The following is an 18,519-nucleotide window of genomic DNA, read 5'->3' on the forward strand; positions in this document are numbered from 1 at the left end:
GATAGCAGGGGGAGAAATGCCAGATGTAGGTGATGGGGAGGAAGGCAGCAAATCACACTGCCACGTGTGTTCCTATGGAACAATTTTGCATGTTCTTCACATGTACCCCAAAACCTAAAATGCAATAAAATAAATAAAGGGAAAAAAAAAAATTTTAACAGAAAGTATAATCTAGCCATTACAGACTGGTGCTTCAAAAACAGATCTCAAGAGATCAACTTTTCAAAGCTATACAAATTTATCTTCTCAAGATAACTACATATTACAAATGAATATATGCTAAAATGTATATCCCTGTTCACTGTTCCTAAACAGGTATGTGTTTCTGCTTTAAGCATTGTTCTTTCAATAATAGGAAGGTGAGTTCTATTCACTGAGAATGGTAGTAGTGTGGATTTGAGGTACTAATATTCATTTTTAAAATCTCTATCATTGAAGCTGCATGTCTTATGTTGGAAAAAAAAACTTAAAAATAATATAGATGAAATCCAGCAGCCACTTACATATTTCATAATTGTTCTTGTTGTTTGAAAGAACATTTTTACCTGATTAAGAACCTTCTGCAGGTGTGGGGTCCCCATTCGGTCAGCAATATGTCTATAAGCCGGGTGGGAAAGGAAAAACTTTCTCTCTGCCAACATGGCTGCCTTTATGTCCTTCTTCCCATCTATGTCCTTCTGGCTTCTGTTTACCACCCCCACGTAACCTGAAACAAAACACAAACCTATGGAGTTGGGGACACTTTTTGTTGCTTATTCTAGGGAGAGTTCAAGGCTCTCACACAGGCAGACTAAGAAAAGCAAAACTAGTTTTAGGCCTGAAGACTGGATCCCTTTATAAAATTCAATGGGAATTATCAGTACTGAACATAGTACTCAGGCCACTGACTGAGCTCACGAGAATTTTTTATCATCAATACAATAATGTCTCTCACCCTTAAAAAGCTGTGTGCATTTTAAGAGTATATATCTTAGCAGTTTTTTCATATAGCAGGCAAGTAAATATCAGACTTACAGTAGTATAAGTTTATGCAGTCTATGTTGGATATTTATAACCTCCCTTCAAATCTCTTCCTTTTCCTGTTTTCTTATTCCTGTTATTTTAAGGAATAGTTCTCCCTTTGGATTATTTTCTAATACAACATTTGGGAACATACAGCCATTCTATAAAAAGTATAATAATATATCCATCTTACAACTAAGAAGGCATTAAAACTAAACCTTCTAGTGGCTTCCCAATCATTTCTCTGTCATAGCACCAAAGGAAAAAAAAAAAAAAAAGAAAAGAAAAGAAAAAGAAAAAAACAGTCTTGTATAGACCACAGTACATTACCCCTGCGAAGAGGCAACAGTTTGTTCTCTAGCACATCCCTGGCATCCGTTCCTTCATCCATAAGGTCCAGTTTGGTGATAACTCCAATGGTTCTCAGACCTGCATCATAAACAAACCCAACATTACACAATTTTCAGAAGACTAACAAATTTTAAAGACATATATGTCACAATACTAAATGTAAAGCACATTTTCCTGGTTCTTTTCCCATTTCTTTCTGTCTTACTTTGTTTTCTAAGTGCTACTCAAGTTTGGTGATTTCAATGTGATGAGGAGGAGAGTTGCCAAACTGCCCATCCAGAAGATAATTTTCAACCCAAGGGAGAAAAACAAACAGCTGTAGCACTAAAATAATTTCCAAATATATGAGTATATTTTTGTACCACGCATATATGGAAATTCTACATTTTCATTTTCCTTCCACGTTCTCCACCTAATATGAATGCTTGAAATTTTTATGTATTACATTATTAAATGCAAGTAAATAAATAGGTTATGCATGGACCAATAATAAGAGTATGTCATGAACCAAGGATTACGATTGATCCAGTTCTAGTCACTGGGGTCAAAAAAAATTAAAAGAAGAAAAGCAGGTATAGTGCCATCACCAAAAGTAAACTTGAAAGCCACACAGAATTTACTCTGCCTTAGGAAAGGAAATATGATTTAATGAAAAGAGGACTGTAATAGGAATTACAGGCTTGGATTCTAGTCTCAAGGCAAGTCACTAAAACTCCCCAAGTCTCAGTTTTCCTCATCTGTCAAATAAAGAGTTAGAAACTATCATCTCCAAGGTTTCTTTCAGTAATAAATAATGTGAGAACCTAGACATTTTGTGTAGCACATCAGATACATGATATTTTTCAGTTGCTTTCTTCATTAGATGAAATAGACAGTATTTGCCTAGTAATTTATATCACTTTTTGTTTTATTTTACTTTAAGTTCTGGGATACAAGTACAGAACGTGTAGGTTTGTTACATAGGTATACGTGTGCCATGGTATTTGCTGCACCTATCAACCTATCATCTAGGTTTTAAGCCTTGCATGCATTAGCTATTTGTCCTAATGCTCTCCCTCCCTTCACCCCCAAACCCCCAACTGGCACCAGTGTGTTGTTCCCCTCCCTGTGTCCATATGTTCTCATTGTTCAACTCCCACTTCTCAGAACATGTGGTGTTTGGTTTTCTGTTCCTGTGTCAGTTTGCTGAGGATAATGGCTTCCAGCTTCATTTATGACCCTGCAAAGGACACGAACTCATTCCTTTTTATGGCTGCACAGTTTTCCATTGTGTATATGTACCACATTTTCTTATCCAGTCTATCACTGATTAGCATTTGGGTTGGTTCCAAGTCTTTGCTACTGTAAATAGTGCATCAATAAGCATATATATGCATGTGTCTTTATAGTAGAATGATTTATATTACTGTGGGTATATACCCAGTAATAGGATTGCTGGATCAAATGGTATTTCTGGTTCTAGATCCTTGAGGAATCACCACACTGTCTTCCACAATGGTCGAACTAGTTTATGTTCCCTAAAAGCTTTTCTATTTCTCCACTGCCTCAACAGCATCTATCATTTCTTGACTTATTAATAATTGCCATTCTGACTGATGTGAAACGGTATCTCATTGTAATTTTGATTTGCATTTCTCTAATGATCAGTGATGTTGAGCTTTTTTTCATATGTTTTTTTGGGTGCATAAATGTCTTCTTTTGAGAAGAGTCTATTCATATCCTTTGCCCACTTTCTGATGGAGTTGTTTTTTTCTTGTAAATTTGTTTCAGTTACTTGTAGAATCTGGATATTAGTCCTTTGTCAGATGTGTAGATTGCAAAAATTTTCTCCCATTCTGTAGGCTGCCTGTTTACTCTGATGATTGTTTCTTTTGCTGTGCAGAAGCTCTTTAGGTTAATTAGATCCCATTTGTCGATTTTGGCTTTTGTTGCAATTGCTTTGGTGTTTTCATCATGAAGTCTCTGCCCACGCCTATATCCTGAATCATATTACCTAAGTTTTCTTCTAGGGTTTTTATAGTCTTGGGTTTTACAAGTCTTTAATCCATCTAGAGTTAATTTTGGTATATAGTATAAGGAAGGGGTCCAGTTTGAGTTTTCTGTATATGGCTAGCCGGTTTTTCCAGCACCATTTATTAAATAGGGAATCCTTTCCCCATTGCTTGTTTTTGTCAGGTTTGTCAAAGATCATATAGTTCCAGATGTGTGGTGTTATTTCTGAAGTCTCTGTTCTGTTCCATTGGTCTATATGTCTGTTTTGGTACCAGTATCATGCTGTTTTGGTTACTGTAGCCTTATAGTATAGTTTGAAGTCAGGTAATATGATGCTTCCAGCTTTGTTGGTTTTGTTTAAGACTATCTTGGCTATATGGGCTCTTCTTTGGTTCCATATGGCACTTAAAGTGGTTTTCTTTTTTTTCTAATTCTTTGAAGAATGTCAATGGTGGTTTGATGTGAACAGCATTGAACCTATAAATTACTTCGGGCAGTATAGCCATTTTCACAATATTGATTATTTCTATCCATGAGGATGGAATGTTTTTCCTTTTTTTTTTTTTCCTTGAGCAGTGGTTTGTAATTCTCCTTGAAGAGGTCCTCCACATCACTTGTAAGTTGTATTCCTAGGTATTTTATTCTCTTTATAGCAATTGTGAATGGTAGTTCATTCATGACTTGGCTCTCTGCTTATCTATTTTTGGTGTTAAGGAATGCTTGTGATTTTGACACATTGACTTTGTATTCTGAGGCTCCACTGAAGTTGCTTATCAGCTTAAGGAGTTTGGGGGCTGCGATGAGGGAGTTTTCTAAATATACAATAATGTCATCTACAAACAGAGATGATTTGACTTCCTGTCTTCCTATTTGAATATGCTTTATTTCTTTCTCTTGCCTGATTGCCCTGCCCAGAACTTCCAACACTATTTTGTATAGGAGTGGTGAGAGAGGGCATCCTTGTGCTGATTTTCAGAGGGAGTGCTTCCATCTTTTGCCCATTCTGCATGATATTGGCTATGGGTTTGTCATAAATAGCTCTTAGTATTTTGAGTTCCATTCCATCAATACCTATCTTATTGAGAGTTTTTAGCATGAAGGGGTGTTGAATTTTATCAAAGGCCTTTTCTGCGTCTATTGAGATAATCATGTGGTTTTTGTCATTAGTTCTGTTTATGTGATGAATTACATTTATTGATTTGCATATGTTGAACCAGCCTTGAATCCCAGGAATGAAGCCAACTTGATCATGACAGATAAGCTTTTTAATGTGCTGCTGGATTCAGTTTGCCAGTATTTTATTGAGGGTTTTCACATCGATATTCATCAGGAATATTGGCCTGAAATTTTCTTTTACTGTTGTGTCATTGCTTGATTTTGGTATCAGCATGATGCTGGCCTCATAAAATGATTTAGGGAGGAGTCCTGTTTGTTTCAGCAGCATGATACCAGCTCCTCTTTGTAACTCTGATAGAATTTGGCTGTGAATCCGTTTGGTCCTGGGCTTTTCTTGGTTGGTAGACTATTACTTACTGCCTCAATTTCGGAACTTGTTATTGGACTATTCAGGGAGTCCATTTCTGCCTGGTTTAGTTTTGGGAGGGTGGATGTGTCCATGAATGTATTCGTTTCTTCTAGATTTTCTAATTTGCATAGAGGTGTTAATAGTATTCTCTGATGGTAGTTTGTATTTCTGTGGGATCAGCAGTGATATCCCCTTTATGATTTTTTATTGTGTCTAGTTGATCGTTCTCTTTTCTCTTTTTTATTAGTCAGGCTAGCAGTCTATTTTGTTAATCTTAACAGCTCCTGGATTCATTGGTTTTTTTGAATGGTTTTTCATGTTTCTATCTCCTTCAGTTCTGCTCTAATCTTAGTTATTTCTTGTCTTCTACTAGCTTTTGAATTTGTTTGGTCTTGCTTCTCCAGTTTTTTTAATTGTGATATTAGGGTGTTGATTTTAGATCTTTCCTGCTTTCTTCTTTGGGAATTTCCCTCTAAACACTGCTTTAGCTGTGTCCCAAAGATTTTAGAACATTGTGTCTTTGTTCTCATTGGTTTCAAAGAACATCTGTATTTCTGCCTTCATTTATTCATTTACCCAGTAGTCATTCAGGAGCAGGTTGTTCAGTTTCCATGTAGCTGTGTGGTTTTGAGTGAGTTTCTTTCCTGAGTTCTAATCTGATTCCACTGTGGTCTGAAAGACTGTTATGATTTCTGTGCTTTTGCATTTGCTGAGGAGTGTTTTACTTCCAATTATGTGGTCAATTTTGGAATAAGTGTGATGTGGTGCTTGAGAAGAATGTATATTATGTTGATTTGGGGTGGAGAGTTCTGCAGATGTCTATTAGGTCCACTTGGTCCAGAGCTTAGTTCAAGTTCTGAATATCCTTGTTAATTTTCTGTCTCATTTATCTATCTAATATTGACAGTAAGGTGTTGAAGTCTCCCACTATTATTGTGTGGGAGTCTAGATCTCTTTGTAGGTCTCTAAGAACTTGTTTTATGAATCTAGGTGCTCCTCTGTTGGATGCATACATATTTACGATAATTAGCTCTTCTTTTTGCATTGATCCCTTTACCATTAAGTAATGCCCTTCTTTGTCTTTTTATATCTTTGTTGATTTAAAGTCTGTTTTATCAGAGACCCGGATTGCAACCCCTGCTTTTTGTTTTGCTTTCCATTTGCTTGGCAAATATTCCTTCACCCCATCTGTGTCTTTGTAGTATACAAAGAAATTAAATTAATAATAACCTTTCAAAACAGAAAGCACCAGGCCCAGATGAGTTCACTGATGAATTCTACCAAATATTTTAAGGAAGAAATAATACCAATTTTCCACAATCTCTCCCAGAAGTTAGAATCAGAGGAAATACTAACTCCTACAACATGAGCATTACCCTAATACCATAACCATGTAAAGATATTCAAAGAAAACTACAGACCAATATCTTTCATGAATATAGGTGCAACAATCCTCAACAAAATGTAAATCAAGTCCAACAATGTAGTGAGATTTATCCCAAGTATTGAAATACTTGGCTGGTTAAATATTTGAAAATTAATTAATATAATCCACCACATCAAGAGGATAAAGCAGGAAAAAAAATCACATGATACTATTAATAGATGTAGAAAAATTTTAAAAATAGATGCAGGAAAATTGATAAAATTCAACACCAATTCATGATTTTTTAAATCTTAGCAAACTAAAAATAGAGGATAACCTTCTCAACTTAAAGAACATCTACAAAACACCTACAGCTAACATCATTCTTTTTTTTTTTTTTTGAGACAGAGTTTCACACTGTCCCCCAGGCTACAGTGCAGTGGCACAATCTCCACTCACTGCAACCTCCACCTCCTGGGTTCAAGTGATTCTCCTGCCTCATCCTCCCAAGTAGCTGGGATTACAGGTGCCTGCCACCACATCCAGCTAATTTTTTTTTTTTTTAATTTTTAGTAGAGATGGGGTTTCATCATATTGGTCAAGCTTGTCTCAAATTCCTGACCTCACATAAACCTCCCGCCTTGGCCTCCCAAAGTGTTGTGAGCCACCCTGTCCAGCCCCAACATCATTCTTAATGGTGAGAACCTCAAAGCTTTCTCACTGAGATCAGAAAAGAGGCAAAAGTGTCCTCTCTCACCAGTGCTTTTCAGCATCATACTGGAAGTCCTAGCTAATGCAATAAGAAAAGAAAATGAAATAACTCTTTATAGATTGTAAAGGAAGAAATAAGTGCCTTTGCTCACAGATGACATAATTATGTATATAGAAAATCCAGAAGTATTGACAAAACTATTCCTGAAACTAATAAGCAATTGTAGCAAGGTTACAGAATACAAGGTTAATACATAAAAGTCAATCATTTTCCTATATACCAACAATAAACAGCAGAATTTGAAATTAAAAGCACACTACCATTTACATAAAGCCCAGGATAGCCAACACAATATGAAAGAAGAACAAAGTTGGAGGGCTGACACCTGTGACTTCAAGACTTACAATATCAAAACAAACCAGTTATACTCAAGAAAAAAAAAAAAGAAAAACAAAGGAGAAAAAAAACTTACAATAAAGCTGCAATAATCAACGCAGTGTGGTACTCGTGCAAGAATAGAGCCTAGAAACAGACTCATATAAATATAGTCAACAGACTATATTTGTGTCTTGACAAAGACACAAAGGCAATACAAAGGAGCAAAGATAGTTTTTTCATCAACTTTTCCTGAAACAACTGGGCAGCTACATGCAAAAAGATAAATATAGACACAGATCTCACACTCTTAATAAAAATCAATTCAAGGTGGGTTAATAGACCCACAAAACAGTAAAACTCCTAGTAGTTAACAACATAGGAGAAAACCTACATCACCCTGGTATAGCAATGACTTTCTAGACACAACACCAAAGACATAATCCACGAAAGAAATAACAAAGGGGACTTCATTAAAGCTTAGAAGCTCTGCTCAGAAAAAAAAAAAAAGCACATCTTATAAAGAATTGTTATCCAAAATATATTTTAAAAACTCTTAAAACTCAACAATAAGAAACAACTCAATTACAAAATAAGAAAAATGCCTGAACAGCCTTACCAAAGAAGATAAATAGATGACAAGTACTCCTATGAAAAGATGTTCAACATCATATTCCATTAGGAAACTGCAACTTCAAACAACAATGAGATGCCACAACACACCTGTTAGAATAACCAAGATCCACAAAACTGACAACACCAAATCTGAAGAGGATGCGGAGCAAAAGGAACTCTCATTCATGGTTAGTGGGAATGCAAAATGGTATGGCCGCTTTGGAAGACAGTTTGCAAATTTCTAACAAAACTAAACATATTATTACCATATGATTCAGAAATTGTCCTCCTTTGTATTTAGCCAAATAGATTAAAATTTTATGTCTACATTCCTGAGTTACTTCCCTTAGAATAATAGCCTCCAGTTTCATCCAGCTTACTTCAAATGACATTAATTTGTTCCTTTTGATGATGAAAAGTATTCCATCACATATACATACCACAATTTCTTTATCTACTCATCAACTGACAGGCATTTGGGCTGGTTCCATATTTTCACCATTGCAAATTGTGCTGCTATAAACATGTGTGTGCAACTGTCTCTGGGATAATTGATTACAATGTGCCATTCTGGTGTGGAATGCTAATAGTAGGGGAGGTTATACATGGTGGGGATGAGATTATATGGGAACTCTGTATTTTCTGCCTAATTTTGCTGAGTACCTAAAATTGATCAAAATAATAAAGTGTATTAATTTAAATAATACATGTAAAGTATATGGTACATAAAAGTCATTCAATAAGTAAAAGTTGTGATCTCACCAGCTTCAGTTTTCACTAATTGTCTTCAACCTACTCCAATACTAAGCTTCAGTCAAACCCAATGACTTTTACTTCTTTACATGACCTCCTCACCTTTATAATGCCATTCCCATCAGCTCCAAATATCCTTTCCTTATTTTTGTAGTCAACTCCTACCCATCCTTCAAAATCTCTTTCAGGTCTCATTTACAGGTCCTCAATCAGGCTCCCACAAGCATAATTCAGAGCTCTTTCTTTGTGCCCTTAAAGCTTCCTATGTACACTGAAATCATAAGGTGTTTTTGTGTTTGAGATGGACTCTTGCTCTGTTGCCCATGCTGGAATGCGGTGGCACGATCTCAGCCCACTGCAACCTCTGCCTCCCAGGTTCAAGCAATTCTCCTGCCTCAGCCTCCCGAGTGGCTGGGACTACAGGCACACACTGCCATGCCCTGGCTAAATTTTTGTATTTTTAGTAGAGACAGAGTTTCACTGTGTTAGCCAGGATGGTCTTGATCTCCTGACCTTGTGATCTGCCCGCCTCGGCCTCCCAAAGTGTTGGGATTACAGGCATGAGCCTCTGCACCTGACCGAAATCATAGTTCTTATACAACACTAGGAGCTTGCTTATATTTTGACTTTCCCTACCAGGGCATAGTCTCTTCAAAAACAGGAACTACAAACATATTCTAAGTTATTCACATAGGTGCCAAACACAGAATAAGAACTCAGTAAATATTAAGTGAATAAATTAATTTTTAAAATAAGCTTATTTTTTTAGGATCAGCCAAGAATTGAAATACGAAATCCAGAGAAGATAATATGATACCATTCTACCATGTTACCTAGATTTGTTGTCAGCAAGGTAATTTTCCTATAAGAACACACATTTCTCCCATTTATGTATGCAACTAAATAATAAGTGGGGTTTCATTTCATCTAATTAAGAAATGGGATGAAACATAGCCAAAAGCCATATTAGCAGTTGCCAGAAAAGTAATCTGGAACACTGTGTACGCTGGAACAACAGCAATGAAAAAAATCAATATAGAGTTAATACAAAAATGTATACAGCAAAATCAAAAACAGACTTAGGAAATTAGATGTCCTTCAGTTAACGCATTTTTTTGTTTTGGGTTTTGATGGGAGTTGTAGGGGAGGGTGATTTGAAATAAATGTTGTTCCTTCTCTCTGGCAAAGATTATGGAATATTTTAATTCTGAAAGCAATCGGTGATGAATAGGAAGAGTTTCACCTTTTTTCCTGTAAGTTTTCCCTGAATAGTAGTTTCTTGTTACTTGCAACAATTCTGAATAACATAGTTTTTATTTTAAAAATCATCAGGTAATATCACTGTATGTGATGCTAGGTAAAATATTAAGTAAATAGTGGAAAACATAAAAATGACTGTCACACTGGTGGCAGGGACTCTACCTTGCTTACCAATATAGTCCAGATTCTAGCAAAGTACTTGGAAGATTTAATATTCAGAGAAAAAAGAGAAATGAAAAAGAGAGGAAAAAAGAAGAAAAGAGAAGGAGGCAAGAGAAGAAAAAATTACCTCAAAAATAAGGAAATTAAGGTGTGAAGCAGGTCTCTGAGAATTTGCACTCCAAAATAAGCTGAGACATGAAGAATGAAAGAAAAAGAATCCACATACACTTAACTCTTCCTGCTATTTGTCCACTCGGATCCATTTTCTTCATCCTTGGCAAACAACTAAGTAACATTTCCAAACCCTTCTTACAATTGAGCAACAATCTCCCTTAGGTTATACCTGTGATTGAGTTTCAGCTAGTGGAATGTGGGAAGCGATATGTGCCACTTTTAGAGTTGGTCCATATAACTTCCCACATGCGCTCCTGCATGCTCCTTTGCCTTCCTTTTGCTGAATCTAACCATAACTCTCTAAGTCCCTAAAGGTGACAAGATGGAAGAATTCTGGATCTCTGAAAAACATCATGGAGAAGAAATACCACAGCACTGTGAACATCCACCTAGGACTATTGTTTGCACCATTACATGTTTGAGTTTACTTACTGCTGTATTATTAGTAGAAACAATGGTACTGTGAAGAAGAAAGCTGCCTTAATGAAAAGCTGGGATAGCAAAGTTAAGTGGCAAGGAAACAAATGTTCCAAGTTAGAAAAATGAAGAAGATTCATGTTCTGCGGTAACTGCATATTTTGTAAACCTACTGCATGCGATATTTAAGGTGGATTTGAAAGGAGAAGCTGTTGGAAAAGGTCAGAATGTTAAGTTGTCTTGATTGTTGCGTGAGCTTAAAGCAAGGTATTTAAAAACGATATAAGTTCACACAAGAAATTTATCATTTTGCAAGTGGAGATAAAAAGGGATTAAAGAACATCCAAAAATTTGAATCTACTCATTTTAAAAAAGCTAACCTGCTTTTGTGATACAAACAATAGAGTAAGGGACTGAAAAGGCCCTAAGCAACAAAGATCCACTAAGAATTTTTAGTTTAACCCAGGGTTTGGTAATTTGTTTCTGAATGAAAGAGAATAACAGAGTTCAGGCATATCTTTCTTCCGTAAACTACTAGAAAACTGGATAGAATATATAAAACAGTCATTTTCAGACAGTACCCACTTTCTGCTTGGAGGTAATTTCTGGACCACAAGGCAAGGAGGAAAAATCCAAGGAGATAACCATCAATTAAACATTAGTCATGCAAAACTGAGGAGATGTAGATCGAGTTCAAGGAGACCAAGGTACTAGACTTTGCAGGACAGTGTACCAAATAAAAGGGAGGTCCAGACATTTTCATAGGGATCCCATTGTGTCTTTGTTTAAATACATGCATGGCATACAGGTTATAAAAGGTATAACTCTACATGCATGGCTGAGGAGAAAAGAACTTCCAGGAAGCTCTAAGCCAAATAATTCCCAGGGCTCACAAAGGGATGGGAATAATTTAAGTTCCCACCAGCTACAGTAAAAAGATCTTATTGAATATGTTGCATTTACTAGAGACACCAGAAATGTCAAATCTCAGTAAACTCTACCATGAACCCATTCTTTAATAAACCAAAACAAGAACATTAAAAAATATGAAATTGATCTTCAGGTAATGTAACTATCTGCTAAAACAAAATCCAACACATTTTTAAGGAATATTTTAAAATTCAGCCCTCAAATAAAATTCAAAATATCCAGCATCCAACCAAAAACCACTAGATATATGAAGAATAAAGGAAAGTATGACCTATCATCAGGAAAAAAAAAAAATCTGTCAATACAATCTTACCTAAAAGCAATGAAATTTGCAAATGACATTGAAACAGTTATTACAAATATGCATGAAATTCTCAAAAATATAAAATAAAACATGAAAATTAGTAAATAAAAGGAATTATAAGAAAAAACAACTGATGAAAACTACAAACTCACAGATTCTAAAGCTCAAAGAACACACACACACAAAACATACCAAGGCACACCATGATTAAATTGCTGACACCAGTGACGAAAAAAAAAAAAGTCTTAATAGCAGAGGGGGAAGAAAGACACACACAAAGAGATAATAACAATAGTAGACTTCTATCAGAAACTATGAAAGAGGACATTAGAAGATAGCTTTAAAGTGCTAACATAAAAAAAGGATTATCACCTAAAATTCAATATCCAGTGAAAACATATTTCAAAAATAAAGGCAATGATACTTTTTTAGGCAAACAAGTTATTGTTGCCAGAGACCTGTCCTACAAGAAACTGTAAGTTCTTCAAGCTGAAGGAAAGTAATACAAGTTGGTAACTCAAATCTACACAAAGGTATTTTTAAAAAAACCTTTGGAAATAATAAGTGCATGGGTAAATGAAGAATATTTCTTTCTCATTTTTAACATCTTTGAAAGTTAAAGCATAAATGTCAATGCATTCTGGGTGTCACTTAAAACATGTAAAAGATATAGCATGTGTTTTATGTATAGAAAGGTTTATAACATAGGTAGAAGACAAATTGCACAATTTCAGACTTAAACTGATGTTTATAATTATATTGAATGTAACTGGTCTAAATGCTACAATTAAAATGCAGAGATTAGAAGTTTAAATTTTAAAAAGCACCTGAGCAAAAGTCAACAGAACTAAATGGAGAAGTGAACAAATACACAAACATAGCTAAGGATATAACATTCCTGTCTCAGTAATTGAAAGAACAAGTAAATAAAAATTCAAGAGGTATACTAAATTTAAATAACACTGTCAACAGAGTTGACCTAAAATACACCTATAGAACACATCACCCAATAACAGTACTTCTACTGTTACACATTTAATAAAATATATTCAAAATGTGTACTCTATAACATACTGCAGAGACTACTGAAATAAATAAAAAACAAACCATGTTCATTGACTGGAGTATTCAATACTATTAAGTCAGTTCTCTCCTAATTGGTCTACAGAAGTGCTGCTCGATAGAACTTACTGCAATGATGGAAATGTATTGTATCGAGCTTTCCAAGACACTGACCACATGTGGCTATTGAACACTTGACATATGGTAGTGTAAATGAGGAACAAATTTTTAAGTTGTGTTTAATTTTAATTAATTTAAACTTAAATAGCCACATGTGGATAGAGGCTAGAATATTGGATAGTACATGCTACAGATTTAATGCAATTCCAAACAAAATCCCAGTAAGCTTTTTGCAGAAACTGACAACCTGATTACAAATACACATTAAAAGATAAACTATCTATTATTTTTAAAAATGATAAAAAATACACTATCTGATTTCAAACTTACTATAAAGCTATGGTAATTAAGATGGTACATTATTGGCATGGGGTAGATACACAGACCAATGAAACAGGATAGTGAGTCCAGAATTATAAATATAGATATAATATATATATTAAACCTATAACATGTGCATACACATACATATACATATATAATTGGTTTCAGACAAAGATGCCCATGTAATTCCATGGAGAAAGGACAGTTCATTCAAACTAAATGGTACTGGAAAAATATGAAAAATAATTACATATCCATACAAAACCATATCCAAAAAAACAAAAAAAAAAAAGAATCACGGACCCAAATTTAAGGCTAAAACTAGACCAATAGAACACAACAGAGAACACAGAAATAAATCCACACACAGCCAACTGATTTTTGACAAAGGCACAAAGAACACAAATTGGAAAAGAGACAGTCTTTTTAATAAATGGTGCTGGGAAAACTAGCTTTCCACATCCAAAAGTATGAAACCAGACCCTGATCTCTCACCATATACAAAATTTGACTCAAAATAGATTAAAGACTGAAATGTAGATCCAAAATTACAAAAAACTATTAAAAGAAAACAAAAGAGAAACACTTTATGACACTGGTCTGGATAAAGATTTTTTGGATAAGAACAAAAAAGTACAGGCAATAAAAGCAAAAATAGGCAACTTAAATTACATCAAACTAAAAAAATTCTGCACAACAGAGGAAACAACAGAGGAAGAGACAACCTACAAGATGGGAAAAAAAATTTTTGAAAACTGTGCATCTGACAAGATGGTAATATCCAGAACATGCAAAGAACTCAAATAACTCAATAGCTGACAAACAATCTGACTTTAAAATGGGCAAAAGACCCGAATAGACATTTCTCAAAAGAAGACATACAAATAGCTAACAGATATATGAAAAAAAATCCTCAACCTCAGTAATTATCACTGAAATGCAAACGAAAAACACATTGAAGCTGGCATGCACCTGTAGTCCCAGCTACTCGGGACGCTGAGGTGGGAGAATCACTTGAGCCCAAGAGGTCGAGTGCAGTGAGCCATGGCAACACTGCAACACTGCACTCCAGCCTATGTAACAGAGCAAGACCCTGTCTCAAATAAACAAATAAATTAAACTTTTTTAAAAGCAAAAATCACAAAATTTCTAGATAAAAAAATAGAAGAAAAATCTCTGCAAACTTGGGTTAGGCAAAGTCTAATGTGATTATAGACACAATCAAAAGAACCATATAAAAACTTGATAAATTGGACCTAATCAAAAGTAAAACTTGTTCTTCAAAAGATATAGTTAGAGAATATGAGAAAGTAAACTACAGATGAGAAAATATTAGAAATACATAAAGATTTGCATCAGGTATATTTTTAATTCATTTATTATAAGAAGACAAACACAACTCAATTTAAAATAGGCAAAAGATTTGAACAGACATTTTACAAAGCAGATATACAAATGGCCTATAAGGACATGAACTGATGCTCGGCATCACCACTAAGATGACACTCAGATACATGTACATCAATGCCACCTCACAGATACAACAAGGAAAAAAATTAAAACTAACTGTACCAAGTGTTGGTGAGAATGTAGAGCAATTAAACACTCATATTGCTCTTGGGAATAAAAATTGTACAACTACTTTGGAGAAAAACATAGATTTTAAAATTTTTTTAACATATGTTTATCTAGCAAGTTCACTCTTGGATATTTTCCTAAGCGAAATGAAACATATAAACATGGAAAACTTGTGCATTAATATTTATAGCAGCTTTATTTGTGATAGCCCAAAACTAGAAACAACCTAAAGATCCACTAACAGTTAAATGGATTGACAGAACATGGCATATTCACACAATGAGATACAATTCACCAATTTTAAAGAATGAACTACTAAAAACATGTAGCAGCATGAATGAATCTCAAAAACATTATGCTGAGCAGAAGCCAGGCACAAAGAGTACTTAGTGTATGATTCCATTTACATGAAACTCTAGAAAAGACAAATCTAATTTATAGTGACAGAAAACAGTTCAATGGTTTCTTGGAGCCAGGAGTTAGATACTAGACTAAAGGCTGACCGGCAAGTGACACAAGGGAGATTTTATGGGTGATGGAAATGTTCTCTATGTTGGTTATGGCAGTGGTACATGGGTCTACATTTGTCAAAGCTCATCAAACTTTACACTTATAATGCACACCTCTCTACCCAAGCCTACTGTCTCAGGTAGCCTCAGGGTAACCATAGTTAAGTTGAAAGAGACAGAAGAAGGGGGTGGAGGGTATTGACAGCAAGAAAAATAAAGAAATAACATACATGCATATATACAGAGATTTTAAGATCTGCGTCTAGGAAAAATCATTGGGTATAGTTATTTGTACATGGAATTAACAAGGAGCAGATAGTAGAGAAGTTCACTGGGTTTTAAAGTAATTGAATTCACAAAGAAACAAAAGGCCAGACCTGAAAAAGCCTCCGAGTCTTGAAACAACCTTTATGACCCCAAGTGTTTACAAGAAGGCAGGCTGTGAAAGCGTGCATCTCGCAAGAAGGTCACAATCCCCTATTACCACTTCAGATATGTCAAAGATGATAATGGACAAGAAAGAAACTTTCAGAAGTTGAACACAGGAAGAATAATAGACAACAGACAAGAGAGTTCTCCCAGAAAGTAAATTAGGATTTAATCAAGACACCTCCCTCACTGCCAGCATAGAAAGACCTCACAATTGCCTGCCCTGTAGGCACCCACCACTGCTGTGGACTAGCGACTGTGAGGTATTTCCCAGTCTTGCTTTCTCACGGGAGTTTACATCTCAGGTAATAACTAATCAAGCTCCACATACAGTCCTCAGCAATCTATTTGGAATCCTGAACACATAACTCATATTAGTGACTATTGACCACAGTATGTCCTGGGCACAGGCAACAGCAGGGAAACTCTTTTAACTGGTTCCAGCTGGTTAACTTGTGACCAGTTAGAACCACCAGATCTTTTTCAGTCAATGTTGTCCTTCGCTCACAAACCAAATCCAAGCTAGTCTGGTCATCTGTCCTTGATCAGGAATTTCTACTACAGCAGAAGTTTCCATTAAGGCAATTGGCTTTGTTGGGACCTACTAAATAGGGAACATGATTTGCATTATACCCACCTCTACAGACACCATTACTGAAAATTGTGATTTTCTGTTTTTCTTTTAATAATTGAAATTGTAATTGGCTTCTTAAAAAACAAGAAACACACACACACTTGCATAGGTAATCAACTGCTTTTTGAAAGGGTGGCTCTGGCTTTGTGCATCATAATTGGTTATCATCTTTATAACCCATCAATGTGCAAGGAGCCTTGGACGAGTGATAGTGTCAGCAGCCCTAGGAGAAAAGGGCAAGAAGGAAGTATAACACAAAGGTTAATGTTGCTGGGTGAGATTTAAGTTTAATAGCTATATGCTTCCTAAAACCACTACAACGATTGGTTGTTTAAAGTCTTTATAACAACAATTCCTGCTAGAGAAATAATTTTGTAAGTCTGAAGTCCATGAGCCACAAACTCACTTTTTAACCAAATTAACAAATTATTTTTATGTAACATTTTAATATACTTTATCAAGTGCCAAGCACTGTACTAAGTACTTTGCAGACATTAACTAATTTAATATTAACACAGCCCTATAAGGAAGGTATTATTATTATTATCCAATTTTACTGATGAGGAAACTAAGACACAGAGAAATTTAGAAATCTGCCCAAGGTCACACAACTAATAAGTGGTGGAGCCATGATTCAAATCAGACCGTTTGGCTCCAGAGTGGTGCTATTAGCCACTGAGGGCTGTACTGTTTTTAAATGTAATTTTTATATGTTTATGGTTTTATTAATGTAAATTCTTATTAAAGCAAAATTTCTTCAGAATGTTTCTCTGTTACTTTAGCAGAACAGCTTGTACTTTCATTCCAACATGCTGCCTGCTTCCTCCTCTTACTGCCTATTTGCCAATCCTTTTCACTGTGCCATCTGGAACCGTCTTTATTGTCACCAAATTACTCCAACACACTGACACTCTTGTCTAAACAATAGCTCTCATTTCCCTGCCTTTATTTAAACTGAGTTCTCTTTTTTATGCCCTTCAGGTAGAGACTGTATATTCTCCCAGGCTCCATAGAGTATGGGGTTAGAGGAAAAGAGGGGAGATTAAAGAATTTTTCTTACTATTTGGTGCTTCTCCAAACCCAAATATTCCACCTTCACATTAAAACATTGCTTTGGAATCACATCATCTGGGTAGAGCAGCTTATATTCCCCCTGTTGCTGTCTTCTACCAAATGCCTACAACACCCATTTTCAACACAAACACACACACATTTTTTGAAGGTATTAGCATCATCATCATGCTAGTCCTCACTACCCTTACTTCCACTATTAGCCAAGCAGCAGCAATGTGCATGAAGACGATGTATCCAGTCTGCTGGCTACTGAGTTCCTTGACTGCTTCCATTCAATGATTTTTCACCTGCATGCCATTTCAGCAATTTCCTCCCATGACCACATCCTGGGCATTTATAACCTGGATTTGTTCCAGCTGTAAATCATAAACTCTAATATACGTCTCTTTAACCACAAACTCCTACTCTCCCATTTTCTTTCTTCTCTTTGTAGGAACACATTACTATTCTTCAATCTTGTCCAGAACATGATCCCTGAAACCATTTCATTTTCCGCAAAACATACAGATTCTTTGTTATTTTACTTTCTTCCAAGTATTTCACAGTCCATCTTTCCAATTATTATTTTGCTGATATCCCCAGGTCTTTTGCCCACTTATCTTTCATTTAATCCTCCCTGCAAAATCCTGATCTAAAAGCAAACCAAGTATTTGCCTCTTCAACCTCCCAGCTGTGGAGTGGTTTTAGGAATTACCCAACCACTAAGCTTGGTGCAGATGCGCTATGGCCTCAATAGAGTCCCCCAATGCCGTCCACTTTCTCCTTCCACGTTTTCCACAGTAGCTGGTCAAAATATATTTCTCCCCAAATGTCTTACACAACCTCCTTCTCTCTTATGTCCTTACCCCACC

General features: G+C 35.6%; 1 protein-coding gene across 8 annotated transcripts in view; it reads right to left on the minus strand.

Moving 5' to 3' along the window:
• Nucleotides 1-18,519, minus strand: part of DNM3 (dynamin 3) — a 552,761-nt gene that overhangs the window by 358,779 nt on the left and 175,463 nt on the right. For all 8 annotated transcript variants that reach the window (XM_017529997.2, XM_037739080.1, XM_017529999.1 and 5 more), the window contains exons 5-6: nt 1,333-1,431; nt 546-706 (exon numbers count right to left, since the gene is read on the minus strand). In XM_017529997.2, the coding sequence (XP_017385486.1) occupies nt 546-706; nt 1,333-1,431 (260 nt within the window). The remainder of the gene's footprint in view (nt 1-545; nt 707-1,332; nt 1,432-18,519) is intronic.

This window comes from Cebus imitator, unplaced genomic scaffold, assembly GCF_001604975.1.
Source record: "Cebus imitator isolate Cc_AM_T3 unplaced genomic scaffold, Cebus_imitator-1.0 Scaffold62, whole genome shotgun sequence".
Taxonomy (NCBI): domain Eukaryota; kingdom Metazoa; phylum Chordata; class Mammalia; order Primates; family Cebidae; genus Cebus; species Cebus imitator.